Below are 21,015 nucleotides of genomic sequence, written 5' to 3'. Positions count from 1 at the left end.
ATCTAATTAGAATGATTGTAGATGGGAAGGAAATGAAACTGTCCAAAGATAGAATTTTTTTTTTTTAGAAAGCCTGATTGATGGCATTTTTAACCAATGGCAGAGAAAAGATAGAGATTTAATATGGAACTATGAGGAATTTTGGTTTTGATGTGCACCTCTTAAACTGTTTTTTCTTTATTTTGTATTCTGAGAAACGTTAAGGCATCTTCCTAAAATTTCAAATATACATTCAAACAAATATAGTCCCTGTAAGATAGAGTAGTATTCTAATTGGTATAAAGGAGTGAGCTCACCATGAGAGAAAGTGGGCCATCTCCAAATTCACAAAATGCATACACACAGTGTATTAAGCATTCATTTTTCAATCCTTTAGTAGTGGGCTTTAGATTAGAACGTTTACCCATCTGATTACATTTGTCTGTGTTTCAAATGTTCTCATTTGAAGCCACTAAATTTGTCTTTTTTAATAACTCTGACGTGATGTGTTTAGTATTTTTCTATCAATCCTAATTCAAAATGTCAAACCAAAGTCTCATTTGTTTGCTAATCTCTCATTTTATGTATATGGCACCTTTTGGGTGAAGTTAGATTTTGTAAGGACCTGAATTTGGTCCTTACCAGGTAGGCTTTATGATGTCAATTTAAAACTTTCTGAAGAAGAAAAACTAAGATTTTCCCTGTTGTGGTTCCTTTTTGCTGGAATGAACCATATAATAAGGCAAGAATGAAAGAATAAAGCAATTATTCTCAAATCTGAAAAAAGGGAAGTTAGTGTTGTGGCTTGCTCAGCTCTACCCCATTTTATGGGAATCCAACTCTCAGATGTCTGAGCTATTTCAGGCTAAATCCAAGTTTCAGTGTGAGCAACAATGCTTGGTGCAGAAACTGTATCATCCTTAGAAACTGTCCAACAGCTTTCACACTCACACAGACATTAGCAGGTGGGGGAGGGGGGTATGTGAATTCTTGTACTTCCATGCAATTCCCATTTTCTCTTTTATTAGTAAGAATTCAGAATGACCTCCCTACGCCTTATAGGGCCAGGACTTTGGGTCAAAAGGCAATGCCAGGAGAGAGAGGCAATTTTATGGTACCATTTTATGTTTTTTCTTGATTTCATGCCACAATTCTTTTTTCGAATTCTAGTAAGAATGAAGGTAGAAAAGGTCTATGGCACCTCTTCTTTCTGAAATAACTGAAAGTACAATGATAACCTTCCTAGCAGCAGTTGAATGAAAAGCTTGCAATTATAGCACAAGAAGACCCTGACTGTGCAGAATGAAACTATGATAATTACATCTGTCATATTTGTACTCAGTCCTCATTAAATTTCAGGGAAATCATCCAGTAGTAAATAATGTGCAATCTTTGCTTTTAAATCAGAGGTCATGAAAGTAAATGGGAATTCGGTTTTCCCTCATAGCAAGTCTGAGAGAGAAATCCATCAGCTACATTTAAAAACTCAGCTTGGTTATTACTGAAGACACCAGGCTGAGGAATGTCATTAGCATGACAGTTTGCTCAAACACAGTGTACAAGTTTTATTACCGGAAACAATTCTGAAATTCCTAATGACATTTGAAAATAAAACTTACTTCGTCTTCATTCTGCTGTTTATTATGGGAGAAAAAAATTGTTTAAAGTTTTAATTCAGAATGCATTTAACTAATTTAAGTCGGGACAAATTTACTTTTGAGAAAAGGATGATAAATGAGATGTCCTGATTATCATAAGCAATTGGCCAAATATGGAAGTTGCCAGTTCTTTAGGTTCTCAGAAAATATTTACAACCAAGCACCATGTATGTATAATTATGGTTTATATTCAGTATTTTACTTAAATAAATCTCAACCCATAGAGTAAAATATGAAAATAATTCAAATTCATGTCACTCTCTCCCATTCATTACCAAAGCTATAATTTCCCAATAAATTTCTATTTTAAGACTTGCTATCTGGAAAAGTGACTGGAAAACTCAAGCCTAATATTTCCTGCCTTTTTTTTTTCACATGGGCAGGCACCAGGCATCTATTCTGGGTCTTCAGCATGGCAGGCTAGAATTCTGCCACTGAGCCACTGTCGCACCACCCATATTTCCTGGCTTTTAAGAAGACCTTCTGAAATGGGTTTAAATGTTAGAAAAAGCAGATGTAAGGGTGGGCATTTAAAAATTCAGAAATATGGTATGCATGTTCACTCTTTGTTTGGTAAGATTTTAAAATACAAGGGTGACACCCATGCTACCCCATCCCCGCTAGGGTCAGCCCAGATCTTACCTAAGACTGTGGGTCTTGGCAAGCAGAGGCCAGTAGTTTCTTTGGGATCAGAATCTGGCTGTCATTTCACCACTGCCAGCCAGCACCTCAATCAGTAGGTTTTCTCGAGCCTTTCAGAGATTTAGAGTTTGGATTCTCTGGTTTTGATGTGCTGAATACTTACTTTTTATGTCAGTTTTGTTTGGGCTATCGGGGAAATCATTGCTGCGTTTTTTATGCAGGTTAGTCCCCATGCATGCTTATTTGATAGCTGCCCTTCTGTGGGCTTAGGGTAGATCAGTAGATTTTTAAAAAAATGATTCATTTAATTGCATAGGAATAAACCTTACTTGTAAACTGTTTCACTTGGTGCCTTCATAAGAATGAGTCTACCACATGGATAATAGACGCAACAGAAACAAAATGGTTTTCCTTTTCCTAAAAAAGAGAAAATAATCATAGTCAAGGCAAAATGTTACTGGTTTATACTCTGTTCATGATGCCCTTTGAGCCTCATTTTATGTGAAATCCCAGGGCAATGGCTAACATTTGATTCTCTGTTGACTTCTCTGCCAGGGCAGTGTTACTACAGAAAACCCCCTCTTATGGGAGAAAATGTTTACTCAGTGGCTCCGCTTTACCTATATAAGTGCCCCTGCCACGGGATGCTACCAGGGAGCATGTAAACCTCATGCTTCTAGAAGCAGAGTCCTTTAATCTCATACAGTTCACAAAGGAGATTTAGCACTTGTTCTAACAGGCCTCAGCTTACCTAATAGCATGGTTTTCAAATGAATAAATTTACAAGTATTCACTGATGATTTCAGCATGCCAAAAAACAAGGATGCCTATACACACACACACACACATGAATCTGCACGTAAATGTGTGTGCAATCTTCCAGAGCTAAGAGGACACTCGTGATCATATCAACATATCATCCAACCTCCCCTGTTCCCACTGTCACCACCATTTTACGAAACTGAAACCGAAGCCCAGAGAGCTTTGATGACTTTTTCCATGGTCACGCAGTGTGTGTATGTGAACCTAACATTCATTCAAATAAAAAGCATGCTGCAAAGAAATGGAAAATAATGAGAAAGAAGGTGGGGAAGATTAAGCACGTGGGGCAGAGTCAGCTGGGACAGATTGCTGCATATTCCTACATGAGGGGGGAGAGAGGAAGACAACTGGGGACCATGTTGTAGCTGTTTATCAAATGCTTTTATTCGAAACAAGTGGTGTTCTTATTTGATTTCCTCTAAATATGCTTATCCTTCCTTGAAAATCTTAAATTTAATAAAACTTCTGTTCATTTAATTGAGTATTAGTTTTCCTTTTATTCAGTTAAATTCTGCATAGAACCCCATAATAAGGCTTTCTGTTGCTTATACCCACTACAAGCCAAAAGTGCTTCTGCCCATAATTATTTTCTGTTCAACAGAATGTGCATGGAATGAACTAGTCCTAATTGTCTTTTGAATTATTGTTAAACTGATGACTCATCTCACCACTCTCTGCTCATTATGATATTCACCACATTTCAAACAGCAACTGTGTGACAGCCATTGAGCAGTAGTGAAATGCCAAGAGGGGCAAGTCCTGAGTTATTGCAATTGAGACCGTGAAAATACTTCTGTATTATGGTTCTCACAACATCCTGGGTTTTCTTTGCTTCTGGCTTGGGTACTTAAACAGGTGAGGGGCTTGAGTAATTTTAAAAAACTGCAACACTGAAGACTTTTCACAAAAACTGCCTTATTGTTCTCCTGCCCAGATCTTTACTTTTAATTATATATTTCTCATTTTCAAAGCAACTAAATATGCCAGTTTGAGCATCCTAACAATTTTTAAATGTCCTGCTTCCTGACTTGTCTGGTCTTTTTTTTCAGGGTGGGGGGATCACATTTGTAAAGAAGGTGGGGTTTTATTTTTTATGCATAAATATTTTCAGGGAAGAGACAGAGGTCTCATTAAATAGCTGTTACTCCCAACAAGTGCATATTTTAAAAAACCAAAACTTCTTATTTCTGCTAAGCATTTTTCTACTGCAACATTTTAATTGGGGCTTTCAGTGAGAGTAACGTAATTTTACCTGTATTGTGTGTGTTGTAGTGAATTTCAAAATGAGGTCCAGTTTTAATTACGCATCACTAAATTAGATGCACAGAAAGCTTTCTTTCCTGCTTTTTCCCCTCAGCTAGCGTCATACCGTTGTTCTGTTAGAATAACTTACATCTGTTCTTTTATGCTCATTCCCTCTTTTATATTGTACATAATTATAAGGTGCATTTGGTGTATTCTTTTATGCTGACAACCATCATCAATGAAAGTGTTGGTAGGCTATGCACAGATTCACTGGCTTACTATTAAAGAAAATATGTCTCACGTTTGTTCTTCAAACATAAATGCAAAGCAGCATTTGAAGGGGGCACTGGTATTTGCATCTGAAGTCCCTCATGTGTTGGTTTAGAATTATATGTGGGTGAAACTTTCTCATTTTTCATTGTGCTGAAAAATATATTCTTTATGATTACCCTTAAATAGAGTGTTTTAAATTTTTAAGCAAATCTTGATATCAAAAGAATAAATTCTAGTTCTAAATATGATGAAAAAATAATAAGGGACTGTGTAAGTCTATACTTAAGCAGCTGCTTTACAAAAAAAGGGCATTAGTTGGCTGACTTCTGGGACTGGTTTCTGGGGTTCTTTTGGGGTGTCTGGGGAGGACTGATCAGTCACTTCAGAATTATTGTGATGAGGAAATCTTGGCTGATATATAGCCAGTATCCTCCTGTTCTCTTCAGGATGGTCCAGGTTTGGGATTTAGGGAAAAGAACTGTACCCATCTATCTGAGCACCCTCAGCACTGTGCTTTAATCCTATTTGCTTCTGAAGGCTTTGTTTTTAAGATTCTTCTCTTTTTCTTCTGCTTAGCCTTGTAATTAAATGTTTAATTAAGGGCTTGTAAGCCAAACTTCCCCTGTTGAGGCTAGCAGGATGCATTTGGACAAATCAGCTAACCAGAAAAACCACAACTGCATTCTTTCTTGTTTGTTTGTTTGTAGTCCCTTGTTTGGCATGGCAGAAATAGAATAGGAAATTAGCTACTTGAAGGCTGGGACCTCATCTTCTGTGAAGTGCTCGCTGCACTGTGAGCTCACAGTACTGCTCGGACCCTGACCGGGATGACTCAGGTTGCATAAACCAAAACAAGCTCCCATGTAAGCCACGTTAACTCTTTCAGGGCAGCAGGACGCCTGTTGTTAATTAATTCTTCCAGGACACTGAAGAGTTTATTCACGGTGCGTGGATGAATGGTGCCCTTACTCACTGGTAAGAGCTTAAGCTTAACCTCTCCCCTGCCCAGCGCCAGTGGTTATAACAAACGGGCTCATTATTCTGAACACCCTGTATAGCCTGTAGTGGAAATGGAGGTCATTTACACTGGTAACACTGGCTGAATTGCTTTGAAACCATTTGCATACTTTTAAATGTTTCCTGTGTTGGTGGAGCTAGAAAGCCCAAAATTTGCGATTTGTGATTTGTGTCCTGCTCTGCCCTCCTTCCTTTAATTTCCACCCCTGGCCTTGGGACCTGGATCACCAAGCGCACATGGTCTTGCCTAAGTGAATTAATTTATTGGCATCTGGTTTCTTTGGGCTACTGATTTCATTTCTGTTGATGTTGCTCTTATAACCTCAGTTTTAGGTGTAAGAAAAGCATTTCTGATGTGATACCCCCAGTTCAAAACACAGAATTACCAGTTCATATTTGATCAAGAAAGGGTAACAAGAAAGAAGCAACCTGGAAAGTTTTCTTATTTCTGCAGAAGTTGTGTGTTAATACTTCATTTTGAGCAGCATATGCATTCCGGATTTCCTCCTTAACCTGTGTTTCTCTTCCTCCCTCCCTCCCTCCCTCCTCTTCCTTCCTCCTTTCCTCCTTTAGTCTGTTTGTCTTCTTTTTTGCTAATTTTTAAACTATTCTTTGTTATTGCAATCTTTTCTCTGCAGATGGACCATGACCCTAGGAATCCTGCGTATATCGCAACCCAAGGACCACTTCCCGCTACGGTGGCTGACTTCTGGCAGGTGAATCTCTTTTAATTTTTTTTGAAAATAAGGTCTTAACAAATTGGTCAAGAATGATACCTTGCATTCTATTTAGCCAATTCAGATTTGTTTACAGATGCTCAGATATTCACCAAGTGTTGACTTTAGAATTTTGTATTAGTCCTTTAGTTTTTTTATTAATTTTTATTTCAAATCTTGAATATGTGAAGGACAAAAAAATTCTCTTTAAGACATTAAATGTTTTAAAGACCCCCACTTTTTTACCCAGTTCAATTTTGTTTCACAAAATATAAAGAAATTAACTTAATAAACATCTAAATTATTATAATCTATTTAAAAATGCCTCTTATCTATATTCTGTTTTAATCTTATGAAGATAAGAAATGGTACTTGAATCATAGTTTAGCTTTTTAGTGGACTCTCTATATTGTGTTTTAAATGCTATACTGATCTCTTTTCATTTGGCATAATCTTGGATCACCAAAACTAAGTGTCAGAGATTAGGAACTGATATTAATGTTAGCTAAACAAACTCTGAAGGACAAATGTATTTCCCTTTCCATTTCCCTCACTTCTTCCTCCCCAATCATCAACCAAATTACAAAGTCAAATAAGAATTATTCTGGAAAGTGGCACCGCAGATTATGCACACAAATACACATCTACTAATTCCACAAAATAATAAATGTCAGTTGGTTGTCAGGTATACCAGGTGTACCTGGAGGAGATTAAAAACTGTCCTCAATGAAAGTCTAGTTATGGACAAAGATACAAAAAAAACCAAAACCTTCCATTCAGTATAGTTACAACCATGTGAATGAAGTGCTTTTTATATCCAGTAGTACAAGTAATTAAGCTATAATATGTTATTGTATAAGTATTGAGCCTTTTCAGGTCACTAGTGATAATATTTTCTAATTCAGTAGTTCTTAAGAGTTCTTAAAATAAATTAATTGGCTCAAGGTCAATAAAATCACATATATTACAGACTTTTAAAATTCCTTATAGTCTCACTTTCCCTTCCCAACTTTTCCATCAACTGTCTCTTAGTACTTTCCATCTAGAGGAAAGAATACTCTCTGCTCCTTTGCAGAGAGGGGTTTTCTGGGAAAGTTAGGAAAGGCATCCAGGATTTACTGAGGGCCTATTAAGCACCCTTTGCTTTAAAAGCATTAGAGACAAGTATTGTTCGTTTGTTGTTAGAGGCAAGTATTGTTATCCCCATTTTATGGACAAGGCTAGTGACTATTCAAGAGATTACACAGCTGCCCAAGCCAGCAAGTTATGGAACCAAGATTTAAAACCTGTCTGTATTATCCCACTTCATTCTAGTTACCTGTGCTTTAACACTATTGAAAAAAATAAAATCAAACTGAGTCCTTGCATTATGTTGTTGCAATTATGATATCAAACCATTAAGCTTTGGCATTAGAATGGTTTTGAGTATACCTAGTCCAGCTACCCATGAGATATTTAAGTTTGCTAATCTACCAAGAGACCACCCACATTGAATTGTGGGAAGATGACAGAGTCTGAAGCTCCAGGAACCAGTTCCTTCACCAGAACAACAAGCAGGAACTGTTGAATCAACTATTTGAAACTCCAGAGTCCAGCAGAACATTATGCAGCATTCAAGGAAGAGCAAGAGGAAGAGACTGGCAAATTACACTAAATGCCATTAAAGTGATCTCTAGGTGCAGTGGTTACCATTGCCCAGCCCCCTTCTCATGGCAAGAAGCAGTGGAGTCCAGCCCCTAGCATCACCTGCAGAGAGAGTCATAAAAGTCCAGTTCCCCAAGATCTGGGGGAAGAGGGGGAGTGTCAGGCCTATCACTGACCGATGATTCGATTAGCTACTTCATATCACTGGGTGCCCAGGAATCTAAGGGAAGCCATTATTCCAGCCCACCCCAGAAAAAAGCAGCCAGTGAGACTTAAAAACAGTTCACTTTCTCACTTCCTCAGAGTCGGGGATTTGAAGGGCCACATTTCCAGGGCAGGGTCTGAGACAAGAAAACACAGATTTGAGGAACCATGGAAGAGGCTTCTGTGGCCCTTCCTAGCTACTTGCTCATTCCCTCCTCAGGACAGTTTGGAGCTAGTGCTCCCTTTGAGAATCCCTGACCTTGTCCTCCAGGGAAGGAAGGACTTGGGAAATGCCTTTCCAATATCCCCCCCCCCCCCCGCCCCCCACACCCAGAATTTGTCATTAGACAAAAGAAGCTTGAGACAAGGAAAGCTGTTTAGGAAAAACTGAAGCAGACAGCCTGGAGCAAAGGCTTACCTACTCTAGACCTGCAGTGGAGCACCCATTTCTGGAGAAACATACAGGGCATTCAAACTCCTATGATTGACAGAATTCCTAAAGCACTAGCAGTCACAAGCCTAGGAAAAGATACAGGACCAGAAAAGACAGGGAGGACCTATGCCTTGGCTGACCTACTGATGACAGAGCTAAACTCAGAGAACACCAAGCATGGCAAAACCAATTTGCAAAGACAGTGAAAGGGGTATTTTGCTTCCTTTTGCTGACACAAGAAAATCTCTATCATATCACCCTCTGGTTACACACTCAAGAAACATATCTCAGAGGAAAAAAATCCCAGAGTTAACATTTTATAATATTAAAATGCATGGTTTGAAACAAAAGATTACAAGACAAACCAAGAAACAGGAAATGATTGCCCACCCAAAGGCAGAAGATAAAAATCCAGAAAACAGCAATGGAGAAGATCAGCCTGGGCATACCAAACAAAGACTTTTTAAAAGTGATCTTCAATATGCTCAAGGAGATGAAGGAAAATGCAAAAAAGAACTAAAGGATATCAGGAAAACTATGAATAAACAATATGAGAATCTCAGTAAAGAAATAGAAACTTTTAGAAGACCCAAACAGAGCTACTGGAGCTGAAGACCACAATAACTGAAATGAAAAATTCCCGGAAGGGTTTCAACAGCAGATTGGAGTGAGCAGAAGGAAGTATCAAGGAACTAAAATATAAAACAATTGAAATGGATCAGAAAGGTACAGAAAACTGAAAAGAGATACATAAAAAAAATTAGAAAAAATCAAAATTAGTTTAAGAGACACCTGGGACATCATCAAGCATACCAATATACACATTTTTATCTTCTTTCAGAAGAACAGAGATAGGGGAAGAAGGAATATTCAAAGAAATAATGACAGAAAGCTTCCCCTTAGCAAAAGGCATAATATGTACTTCCTAGAAGGCTAGCAAACACCATACAGAATAAAAACTTGAAAATATTCATCACACATTGATCAAACTGTTGAAGAAAAATAAGGAGAGAGGTCTGAAAGCTGCAAGAGAAATGCAATATGTTATATACAAGGGAGTTCTTATTAGATTAAGTGCTGATTGTGTATCAGAAATCATAGAGACAAGAAGACAGTGGGTTGAAATACTTAATGTGCTGAATAAAAAAACTGCCAACTAAGAATTTTATATCCAGTGACACTTTCTTTCAAAAGTGGAGGAAGAGATCAAGACAATCCTATTAAAACAAAAGCTCAGGGAGTTCATCACCACTAGACCTGCCCTATAAGCAAAGCTAAAGGGAGTTCTTCAGATTGAGAGGAAAAGACATTAGAAAGTAGTTCAAAGTGGCATAAAGAAATAAAGACCTATGATAAAGGAAACCATTTGGGTTATGATTAAAGCCAGTACTGTGTATTTTATATTGTATTTTTGGTACGTAACTCTACTTCTGACTTCCTACAGGTGCTAAAGTGCAAATGCATTTTTATGCAAATGCATAAAAAGTAGTGATAAATCTATGGTTTTGGATATACAATGTATACAGATTATAACTGGTACTAAGTAAAAATTAGATGGAGGGATAGAAGGGTATAGGAAAAGTTTATGTGTATGGTATTGAAATCAAGTTGATATCAGACCAAATGTGATTGTTATGTATTTTGAATGTTAATTTCAACCACATAGTCACCTCAAGGAGAATATATGAAAAATATATTCAAATAGAAATGAACAGAAGGCACTCAATATGACACAACACCAAAAAATCAAATAAATATAAAAGCAGGCATTAATGGAAAATTTGAGGGACATAAAATGATAATACTTACAAAGACCAAATGGCAGAGGAAAGTACTGCATTATGAATATTGACTTTAAATGTAAATGGATTAAACTCCCCAGTCAAAAGGCACAGACTGGCAAAATGGATGAAAAAGCATGACCCAATTATATGCTGCCTGTAAGAGATTCACTTTAAATTCAAAGAAAGTGAAAGGATGGAAAAAAATATTTAATGCTAGTAGTAACCAAATGAGAGCTGGGTTAGCTATATTAATGTCAGATAAAAACTGTTAAGGGGTCGATTCAACAAGAGGGCATAACAATTTTAAATATATATGCATCTAACAGCTGAGTCCCAAAATATATAAAGCAAATACTGACAGATATGAAGGGAGAAATTGATAGTTTTATATTAATAGTAGGTAACTTCTTTACACCACTTTCACTATCAGCTGGAATTTGTAGACAAAAGATTAATAAAGAACTACAGTACTTGACTGTACTCTAAACCAACTACACCTAATAGATATATGTAGAACACTTCACTCAACAAAAACAGAATAGACATACTTCTCAAGTGCACATGGATCATTCTCCAGAATAATCCGTATATTAGATCATAAAACAAGTCTCAGTTTTCAAAAATAGTGAAATCATACAATGTGTCATGCCTGACCACAATGGAATGAAGCTAGAAATCAATAACAGAGAAATGAAAAATTCACAAATATGTGGAAATTAAACAATGTACTCTTAAACAACCAATGACTTAAAGAGAAAATCACAAGGGACATAAAAAGCTATCTTAAGGTAAATGAAAATACAATATAACAAACTTATAGGATACATCTAAGACGGTGCTAAGAAGGAAATTTATGGCTCTAAATTCTTACATTAAAAAAGAAGAAAGATTTCAGATGAGAGATATACACTCAAAACTGGAAGAACTAGAAAAAGAAGAGCAAACTAAACTCAAAGTAAGGAAAGAAATAACAAAGATTAGAGTAGTGGAAAACCAAATGGAGAATTTAAAAACAATAGAGAGAATCAAAACCAAAAATTGTTTCTTCAAAAAGGTCTAAGAATTGATAAACCTTGAACTAGATTGTTGAAGGAAAAAAGAGAAAGAATACAATGAGAATCAGGAATGAAAAGTGGGACATTACTACCAATGCAACTGAAATAAAAAGGACTATAAGAGGATAGTGTAAACAACTATATGCAACAAATTAGATAACATAGGTAAAAAGGAAAAATTTCTAGAAACCCACAAACCTACTACACTGACTCAAGAAGACATAGAAGAGCTCATCAAACCAATAACTGGTAAAGAGAATGAATCAGTACTCAAAAATCTCCCAACAAAGAAAAGTTCAAGACCAGGTGGTTTCACATGGGGAATTTTACCAAACATTGCAGAAAGAATTGACACCAATCCTGCTCAAAATCTTCCAAAAATTTGAAGAGGAGGAAACACTCCCAAATTCTTTCTAAGAGACCAACATCATGCTCATACTAAAGCCAGATAACAATACCAAAAGAAAAGAAAGTTACAAACCAATGTATCTTATGACTCTAGATGCAAAAGTCATCAAGAAAATACTTACAAAGCTGAAGCCAACAACAAATGAAAAGAATTATACATCATTATCAAGTGGGACTTATCCAAGATATGCAAGGGTGGTTCAACATAAGAAAAACAATTAATGTAGTACATCACACTAATAAAATAAAGAGGTGGGGACACATGATCATCTCAATGGATGCAGAAAAGGCAGGTCACAAAATATAGCACCCATTCTTTTTTTTTTTTTTTTGCATGGGCAAGCACTGGGAATCGAACCCAGTTCTCCAGCATAGCAGGCAAGAACTCTGCCAGCTGATCCACTGTGGCCCACCAATAGCACCCATTCTTGATAAAAATATTTAGAAAACTAGGAATAGAAGGAAATTCAACATGATAAAAGCCATATATGAAAAGCCTACAGCTAAAATCATACTAAATGGTAGATGACTGAAAACTTTTCCTATAAGATCATGAGCAAGATAAGGATATCCACTGTCACCACTGTTTTTCAACATTATACTGGAAGTTATAGTCAGAGCAATTAGGAAAGAAAAAGAAAAGCATCTACATTGGAAAGGAATAAATAAAACTTCCCCTACTTGCAGATGATATGATCCTATATACAGAAAATCTTGAAAAATCCATAACAGAGCTCCTAAAGCTAATAAATGAATTCAACAAAGTGGCAGGGTAAAGGTCTACACCCCAAAATCCATCATGTTTCTATACACTAGCAATGAACAATCAGAAGAAGAAATCAAGGGAAAAATATATGTTTATAATAGTAACTAAAAGAATCAAATATCTAGTATCAAATCTAACCAAGGATTGAAGGACTTGTACATAGATAACTATAAAACATTGCTAAAAGAAATCAAAGAAGACCTAAATAAATGGAAGGACATTTTGTGTTCCTGGATTGGAAGTCTAAGTATTGTTAAATGGCAATTTTACCTAAAGTGATTTATAGAGTCAATGTAATCCCAATCAAAATTTCAATAACTTTCTTTGCAGAAAAGGAAAAGTGAATCATGAAATTTATATGGAAAGGTAAGGGCTGCAAATAGCCAAAACCATCTTTAAAATGAAGAACAAAGTTGGAGGACTCATACTTACCAACTTACAAAATCACAGCAATCATAGCAGCATGGTACTCACACAAGGACAGACACATAGACCAATGGAGTCTAATTGAGAGCTCAGAAGTAACCCTTATATTTATGGCCAGCTGATATTTGACAAACTGAAAAGACCACTCAAATGGGAAAGAATAGTCTTTTTAACAAAAGTGCCAGGAAAAGTAGATCTCCATTTGCAAAAGAATGATGTTGAACCCCTACCTCACACCATATACAAAAAGCAAACTAAAATAAAAGAACTTCATGTAAGAGCTGGAACTATCAAACTCCTAGATGATAATGTAGAAGCATCTTCAGAACCTTGTGACAGGCAGTGATTTCTTAGACTGTACACCCAAAGAACAAGCAAGAAAAGAATAAACAGATAAACAGGACCTCATAAAAATTAACAACTTTATCATGAAAATAAAACAACAACCTACACATGGGAGAAAATGTTTGGAAACCACATATTTGATAAGAGTTTAATAACCAGAATATATAAAGAAATCCTTCAACTCAACAACAAAAAGTCAAACAACCTAATTTTTAAATGGGCAAAAAAATTAACTATACATCTCTCCAGAGAAAATATATAAATGGCCAAATAGCACATGAAAAGATGATCTTTATCATCAGCCATTCAGGAAATGCAAATCAAAACTACAAGATACCAATTTACACCCACTAAAATGGCTACTATTAAAGAAACAAAATTTCAGGTGTTGGAGAAGACGTGGAGAAATAGGAATATGCATTCATTGCTGGTGGAAATGTAAAATTGTACAGCCACAGTGGAAGACATTTTGAAAGTTCCTCATAAATTTGAGTATGGAATTACTTTATGATCTGGCAATCCCATTTCTAGGTATATACCCAAAGGTATTAACAGCAGGGACTTGAACAAATATTTGGTCCTGATGTTCACAGTGGCATGACTAACAACTGCCAAAAGATGTAGGCAACCCAGGAGACCATCAACTGATAAATGGATATACAAAATGTGGTATATACACATGATAGAATGTTATTCCATCATGAAAAGGAATGGTCTGATACATGTAACAACATGGATGAACCTTGGAGACATCATGTTGCACGACATAAGCCAGACACAAAAAGACAAATATTGTATTATCTCACTGATATGAAATAATAAGAATAAGCAAACTCACCCAAGAGTTGGAATCTAGAATATAGGTTACCAGGGGATGGGGTGGGACTAGGAAATAGGGAGTTAAGGCTTAAAATATACAGAGTTTGTGTTTGGCACAATGGAAAAGTTTTGGTAATGAATGGTGGTTATAGTAGTACAACATTCTGAATGTAATTAACAGCACTGCATTATATATGTGAAGGTGGTTAAAAGGGGAAATTTTAGGTTATATATATGCTACTAGAATAAAACATATATTTTTTAAAATCTATGGAACTGCGCAATACACCCATTGAACCTTAAGTTAAACCATGGACTATAGTTAATAGAACAGTTGTAAAAATCTGATTTCATCAGTGACAACAAATATACCATACTAATGAAAAATGTTAATAACAGGGTGGTATGTGAGAGCTATGTATTTTATGCGTGTTTTTTCTCTAAACCCACAACTTCCCTAAAAAGAGAGAAAGAGACCATCCAGTCTTAGTGGGGACACTCTAGTTGCTGAATGGGTCATATCATCTTTGGACAACTTTTCATGTTAGGAAGTTTTTCCTTTCATTGTGCAAAATGGCCTCTTTGAAGCATAAACCCATTAGTACTGGCTCTACCCCTTAGAATCTAAATTGGAAATTCATAGAATCCAAGACATGCGTTCAGTGTTACATCATGCTCATGTCAGGTTTTTATGCTTAGGTAAAAGGTCAAAGAGTAGTCTGCATTTAATGGCAGAATAAGGAAATCAACAGATTTCTAATGTCACTAGAGAGTTTTCATTACACTTTTTCTATTATCCAAAATGCATATATTTATGTGTGGCATTTAGTGCTTCCCATATGTGGGTTCGTTGTTATCACCCTTTAGCTCTCAGTCGTCCATGTACATTGTTTCATGTGTTCAAGGTTTCTCTCGCCAACAGAATCACAATTTCTTCAGGGCATGTTTACACCTAACAACAACAACAATAATTGTTGGCATTCATTGATCACTTACTGTGTAGCAGGTACTTTGTCAATGGCTTTCCGTTTTGACATAGTCTTCAGAACCCATGAGATTTGGAGAGGTTAATAATTAAGTCCACATGGTTAGAAAATAGAAGGGTTTAGTATCTCTTTTGCTGTTCATTAGAGATAGTTGCTATTTTTGCACTTAATTCATTTTATCAATATTTACAATCCATTGGATATTTTAGGGAGTTTATGAAGATATCAAAGAGCATACATTTCTTGAAATTGAAAGGAAGCATCCCTAAAGGAAACAACTAGAGAAAAATGTTATGGTGAGATGAAGTATAAGATAATTTGAGACCCACCTCAATTAGCATTTATCAAACTGCTCTATGAAACAGTAGTGTTTCCTCAAAATGGTAACAGAGAAGATGCTCTAAGAAGAGTTCATGGTAAATAGGTTCATTGCTGCTCGAATTTTATGGTTCATATAAAGACTTTGAGAAGTCCTATAGTAAAGAAACTCATTTAACTTTGTTAAAACCAAACTTCTTTGACCATGATACCATCTTTTTATCATACCCTTTTCCATCTCAGGGATACTAGTTTTATGCAGAACACAGATTAGGGAATGCTGACCTAAGATCACTGGAGTCAGGCTAACTGAGGCTTGTGAACCCAGTTTTGTGTTAAAGCTGTATTGTGCTGGATTGAAGAGATTTGCTTTTAGCTTAGTCACATTTGATTAGTTGGCCTCAAAATCATGTACTTTAGAAAATTGGCGTATTATCAAGACTAGATCTTCATTTAATAAATGCCCATAAGTCACAGAATCAGCATCCTTAAAAATTCAGATCTAAGATTATCTTTGATGCCTGCAGCCAAGCAGAATGCATGGAGAGGAAACAAAACCTTTCTTTAAAACCTCTCACAAAGGGCAGAAGTTTTCAAAAACCACAATGATCTATAAGTATTTATAAAAATAAAATTTGATTTGAAACATACAAAGTTCTCTGTAGCAAAGACAATAGGTCAAACGGGAATATCTGAGTCAGAGTTAAAGTTTCCTCATCTCATTGTCTGGATTTATGGCCTTTAATAAATTTTTACAAAGGAACTTAACACATGCTACAGACAATAATAAGGTGTCTTCCTTTTAACTTAAGCTTTTAAGGGCAGATATTATGGTCCACTGGATCATTTAGGACTGGTTAACAGGTATTTATTCTCTGTCCATGGTGAACAAATCCATATAAGAGTGATTGTGAAATGAGGCTGATTAAGAAAGGAAGCAATATAGATGACAGCCAAGAAGAAAATAGACAGTTACTGAGCACATAATGTGATGCCATTGCAACAGGACCTGTGACCATTGTAAGAACCCAGAGAAGTCCCTGTCAGGTGAGGCTGAGAAGGGAGGAGTAGGAATGGTAGAGACACTTCCAAGGTCTTCAGCAAGGACAGCATGAAGATGGGCCCATCCATTCTAAAAATGAAGGAGAACTGGAACAGGGATTAAGGACCCCTCCTCCAGTCTTGTAAATATGGAACATGCAGACTCACTCTAGTCCTGGAGCACATGGCTCTCAGGAACAGTAACCTCCTTCCATCTTTAGCACAATGAGCTGTGCCTGCCCCTATAAGCAATACTTGAGGGAAAGCCTACCCTCCCCGACGCTCCCCTGCTCCCTCCTGTCTCCACTCAGTCCTGCACACATAATGACTTAATACATGCTAATTGCTTTGCAACAAAACCCAGAATTTAAAAATAAATAAATGAAGGGATTATTTACTTTACAAATGGGTTCTCTTTCTTTGGTAAACCATTCTCTTTTGATTAGAACACTCTGTAAGTATGCACTATGCATTTTAAGAATTTGATTTCCAAAAAGTTCATGTATACATTCCCAGACCATGCGCCCCCCCCAAAAAAAACCAGTTGATGTATACAAAGAAATTTCTAAAAACAAAGTTATTATGTAAAGAAAATATACCACGAGTTAATTCCCTGTCTGCATGTGCCTATCGAACATCTAGTCCTTACTACATTTGGAGGGTTAGATGCAAAACCTGAGTAAAGGTTCAGAAATCAGTTTTACAAGACAGGGGTAAGTAAGCTTAGAAATAATATCTGTTCAAGGAAAAAAAAAACCATGGTTATTTTATTATGCAATCACTTTTTTTAATTGAGTGGAACAATATTGGGTTACATTATTTGAAGTCTTACGCAGATCTTAGGAAGAAGTACTCTCGCTTTCCTCTATGCTGGTGAAACCATTTCTGGAATACCACATTCAGTTCTGAGATCATAATTTCAAAAAGGATGGTGACATTTAAAAAAAAATGAAAATAAACCAGGGGGCTCCAGGATGATGAGAGTTTTGAAAATCATAGAAGGAAAAGCCAAAAAGGGCAGAGAATGACTTGGGGTAAAAAGGCAGGAAATGTCATCTTCAGTTATTGAGAGTGCCATCATATGGTGGGGTGGAGGGTGGACAGTGAGGCTTCTTCCATCCTGTCACATGACAGAGTGGGGGGTGTGGGGGGGGGTCCTCTCTCCTGTGGTGACAATAGAGAGTGGCTGAGCCACTGTCAGCCTCAGGCCTTAAACAATGAATGTTTGACTTGGGTACCCTTTGGTCTGGATGGCATATAACTTTCTTTTCTGAAATTGTAAGGCTCTCTGCCCCTTTATCTAAAGAAAGGAATCATATTTATTTATTTATTTATTTTTTACATGGGCAGGCACTGGGAATCAAACCCGGGTCCTCTGGTATGGCAGGCGAGCATTCTTGCTTGCTGAGCCACTGTGGCCCGCCCCATATTTATTTTTTAATAAATTTTAAGTTAGGAACATTAATTTTACTTTGTGAATTTTTATTTCTTTTTCACTATTTCCAAAATAATTTAAGGAGGTCTGACTAACCTACTATACCCCACAGGCATTAAACTATGGCTGGTGTTGACTAGCACCTTGGGGAGGTTGAATATAGGGAGAAGGAGAGGCAAAGAGAAGGGAAAAATGTGACAATGAAGGTAAATCATCCACTCTTCAGATCATTTTGAGTCGTAATGCATGTAAGACAGATCATTTTCTCCAGAAACATATTTTAATCTGTGAAGATGTCTCTTACCTGCCAAGTGGGGTCTGAATATGACCTACTTTGAAAGTGAAAGACAAATATGCCTATATGTGAAGGACTATATTTAAGTCCAAGTTAACTGCAAGGAAAGGAGAGCAAACACCATTTATCAAGTATCTATTATATGCTAGACCTTGGGACAGATTCTTGAGATATGTGACCTCACTCAACCTGCAAAAGAACACTGAGATGAACAAATCATTAGTCTAATTCTACCCGTGAAGAAAATGATACCCTGAGAGACTAAATAACTTGCCCAAGTCTACCCATTTAGCAAGAGGCAGAGCCAGATTTCAAACCTAGATCTGCATAACTCAAAAGTTTTTTCTTTAACTCCTTAAAAATGAAGAATTTATGGTGGTGACAGAAAGGGTGTTATTCATGGATATATCTGAATGAATAAGTAAAAAAGAAAGTGAAATTTTACCATTGTACTTATCAGAATTTGTAGAGTCTACACATTGCTTATGAAAAATTAATCATGTTTTGCTTATTCTCAATGCACATAGTATGTAGACCCTGCAGCACATCACACTGTGGCTTACACATGAGTGCAAATGTGTAGCAGTGTAATCAGATTAAACAGAGTCTAAAGACCATTTTGGGGGGAAAAGAAGTCTCAACAAGGTGTGAGCTAGACAGTTGAGGGTTTACTTAGGACCTTAACAATTTGCCGTTCTTTCTTTCATATTTTTAGAATGAGCTGGAAAAAGAGTATGTCCTTCTCTCCCAACAGCAGCTTCCATGTGTCACTACCAAATGCTGAATGTGCCTGGGGAGATATGGTACACTAGTTTCTAACCCAAAACTTCATGTAACTTGTTGACCAAGTTTGGGTACATAGTGAATGTTGTTGGATGTTAAATATAAAATCAGTATATTTGAAGATAGCACTACCCTTACACTGGAACATAGAGATCCTTAGCTTTCAGAGTTAGGACAGTTTCTGTAGGAATTGGAAACCATCATTCTCTAAATCATCATGGGTGTTGGTAAGCCAAGATAAAAAGTTCTGATTTTCTAGCCTTGTGAGTCGTGTTTGATAAGTAGGCTCATTTTCAAGATAGAATCAGATAATAAGTACCTCTCCAGGCTAGCGAGCTACATAAACCCCAAGGGAGAGAGATGGAGGGCCCGATCAACAGGACAATCAGCACAAATTCACTTGATGCCCAATTAATGCTAACTCTTATTGCTAATATTAACATTTACCAAGAAAGTCCAGCTGTCAACTTCTGTTTTCCATTTTCTGAAAGTATTCTGTTATGAAGTCTTAAATGCTGGGAAATGCTTTCTCTCCTTTCCAAAACTGATAGGCTTGAGTTAACCTCCATCTAGCATAATTCTTACAATGCTGAAGACAAAACCTATACTAACTACTATGGCAGATCCAAAAACTTAAAAGATTTTTCCTTCCAACTACTTATGACCTAGGTAGAAGAATGAGGTAGAAAAGGGTTAATTGAAGGAAGCGTTAAAGAGAAATAAAAGAGGAAGCAGTACAGGAGATGCCTGCAAGGCACCAGCTATTGATTGCCTTATGTGTGACAGAGACAACAAATGTCTATTTGTCCAGTTTTCCATGTTCAGTTACAGCAGTGAATCAAACAGAAACAGAGTTGGAGGATGGCTCAGCCCTGTTTCATAGTATACTCCTGAACACCTATGTCAGTGAACGCTGCCTAAATCTGCTTAAAGATTTATAGGCATCGTCTCCAGAGTCACCAAGAAGCAAATCTCTAAATAGCTAGGGATGACAGCAGCCTGACCGCAGTGGTGTTGTTTCCACACCACCGAATTAAAAAAAAAACACAAAGATGATGTATGCTCCTCTAGAGCCTTTTCATAACCTCTAGACTTCTTGACTTTTCTTCACGTACTCCACTCCATATGCAAGGCACTTGTATATTCCCAATTCTTCAGAACAGACCCAGAGTCCATCAGTCTCTTCTTCCCTCATCAGACCCAATGTCAAATCAGTGGTCATGAATGTTTGCTTGGAAGATGTAGCTATCTTAAGCAAGATTGAGTTTGCTAGAAATCCTCTCTTCCCCCCACTCCCAAAAATCCCTTTATCCCTTTAATTCTTGTATTGAATCACTCATGGAAATCATACCTTTATTTCCTCTGGATAATCAATGGTGGGAAAGAGATATATTTGGAGATATTACTGGTTCTGGAATATGGAAAAAATGTGGAAGGTAAACAAAGGGAAATTTACTTTGGAGCCCTGTTAACTTATGGATTGTCTGATTTAAAATCACATTATTTGATTAAACTACAAATACAAAATTTGAGGATGATTGGTTTCTTAGGTAAACTTGATTTGTTTCCATAAGTTTATGGGTACTTTAACACATGTGCTAGATTTATGAGGGCAGATCATTAAAACATTTTAGTCTTGTTGGATTTTCCATACAAAAACTCACAAGTCCTAAAGAAAAAATAAAACCTATTGTCACATCACCTTACATACATTTGGAATTTGAAAAATATGACCTCTGTAGCTATGTCCGTGATTATGAACTGATAACCATTACAATATAAACTAAATATGCCCTCTTGGAATATTGATACTGAGATTCTTTTTTGACTGATTTTTTTGTGTGTGTGGATCACAGCTGAAAACATCCTGGCTCTTCTGCTTTTAGGTATGGTATTGATTCTGCAGCCCTTTTCTTCCCTT

The 21,015-nt window shown here is 36.6% G+C and overlaps 1 protein-coding gene across 2 annotated transcripts in view; it reads left to right on the top strand.

Annotated features, from left to right (window-relative positions):
- PTPRN2 (protein tyrosine phosphatase receptor type N2) overlaps nucleotides 1-21,015 on the top strand; it is a 1,272,212-nt gene that overhangs the window by 1,211,517 nt on the left and 39,680 nt on the right. For both annotated transcript variants that reach the window (XM_077151559.1, XM_077151568.1), the window contains one exon: nucleotides 6,275-6,352. In XM_077151559.1, the coding sequence (XP_077007674.1) occupies nucleotides 6,275-6,352 (78 nt within the window). The remainder of the gene's footprint in view (nucleotides 1-6,274; nucleotides 6,353-21,015) is intronic.

Source organism: Tamandua tetradactyla, chromosome 1 (assembly GCF_023851605.1).
Source record: "Tamandua tetradactyla isolate mTamTet1 chromosome 1, mTamTet1.pri, whole genome shotgun sequence".
NCBI classification, from domain to species: Eukaryota; Metazoa; Chordata; class Mammalia; order Pilosa; family Myrmecophagidae; genus Tamandua; species Tamandua tetradactyla.
Note: the sequence above shows the minus strand (reverse complement) of the source record. Positions and strands in the feature narration are given on the sequence as shown.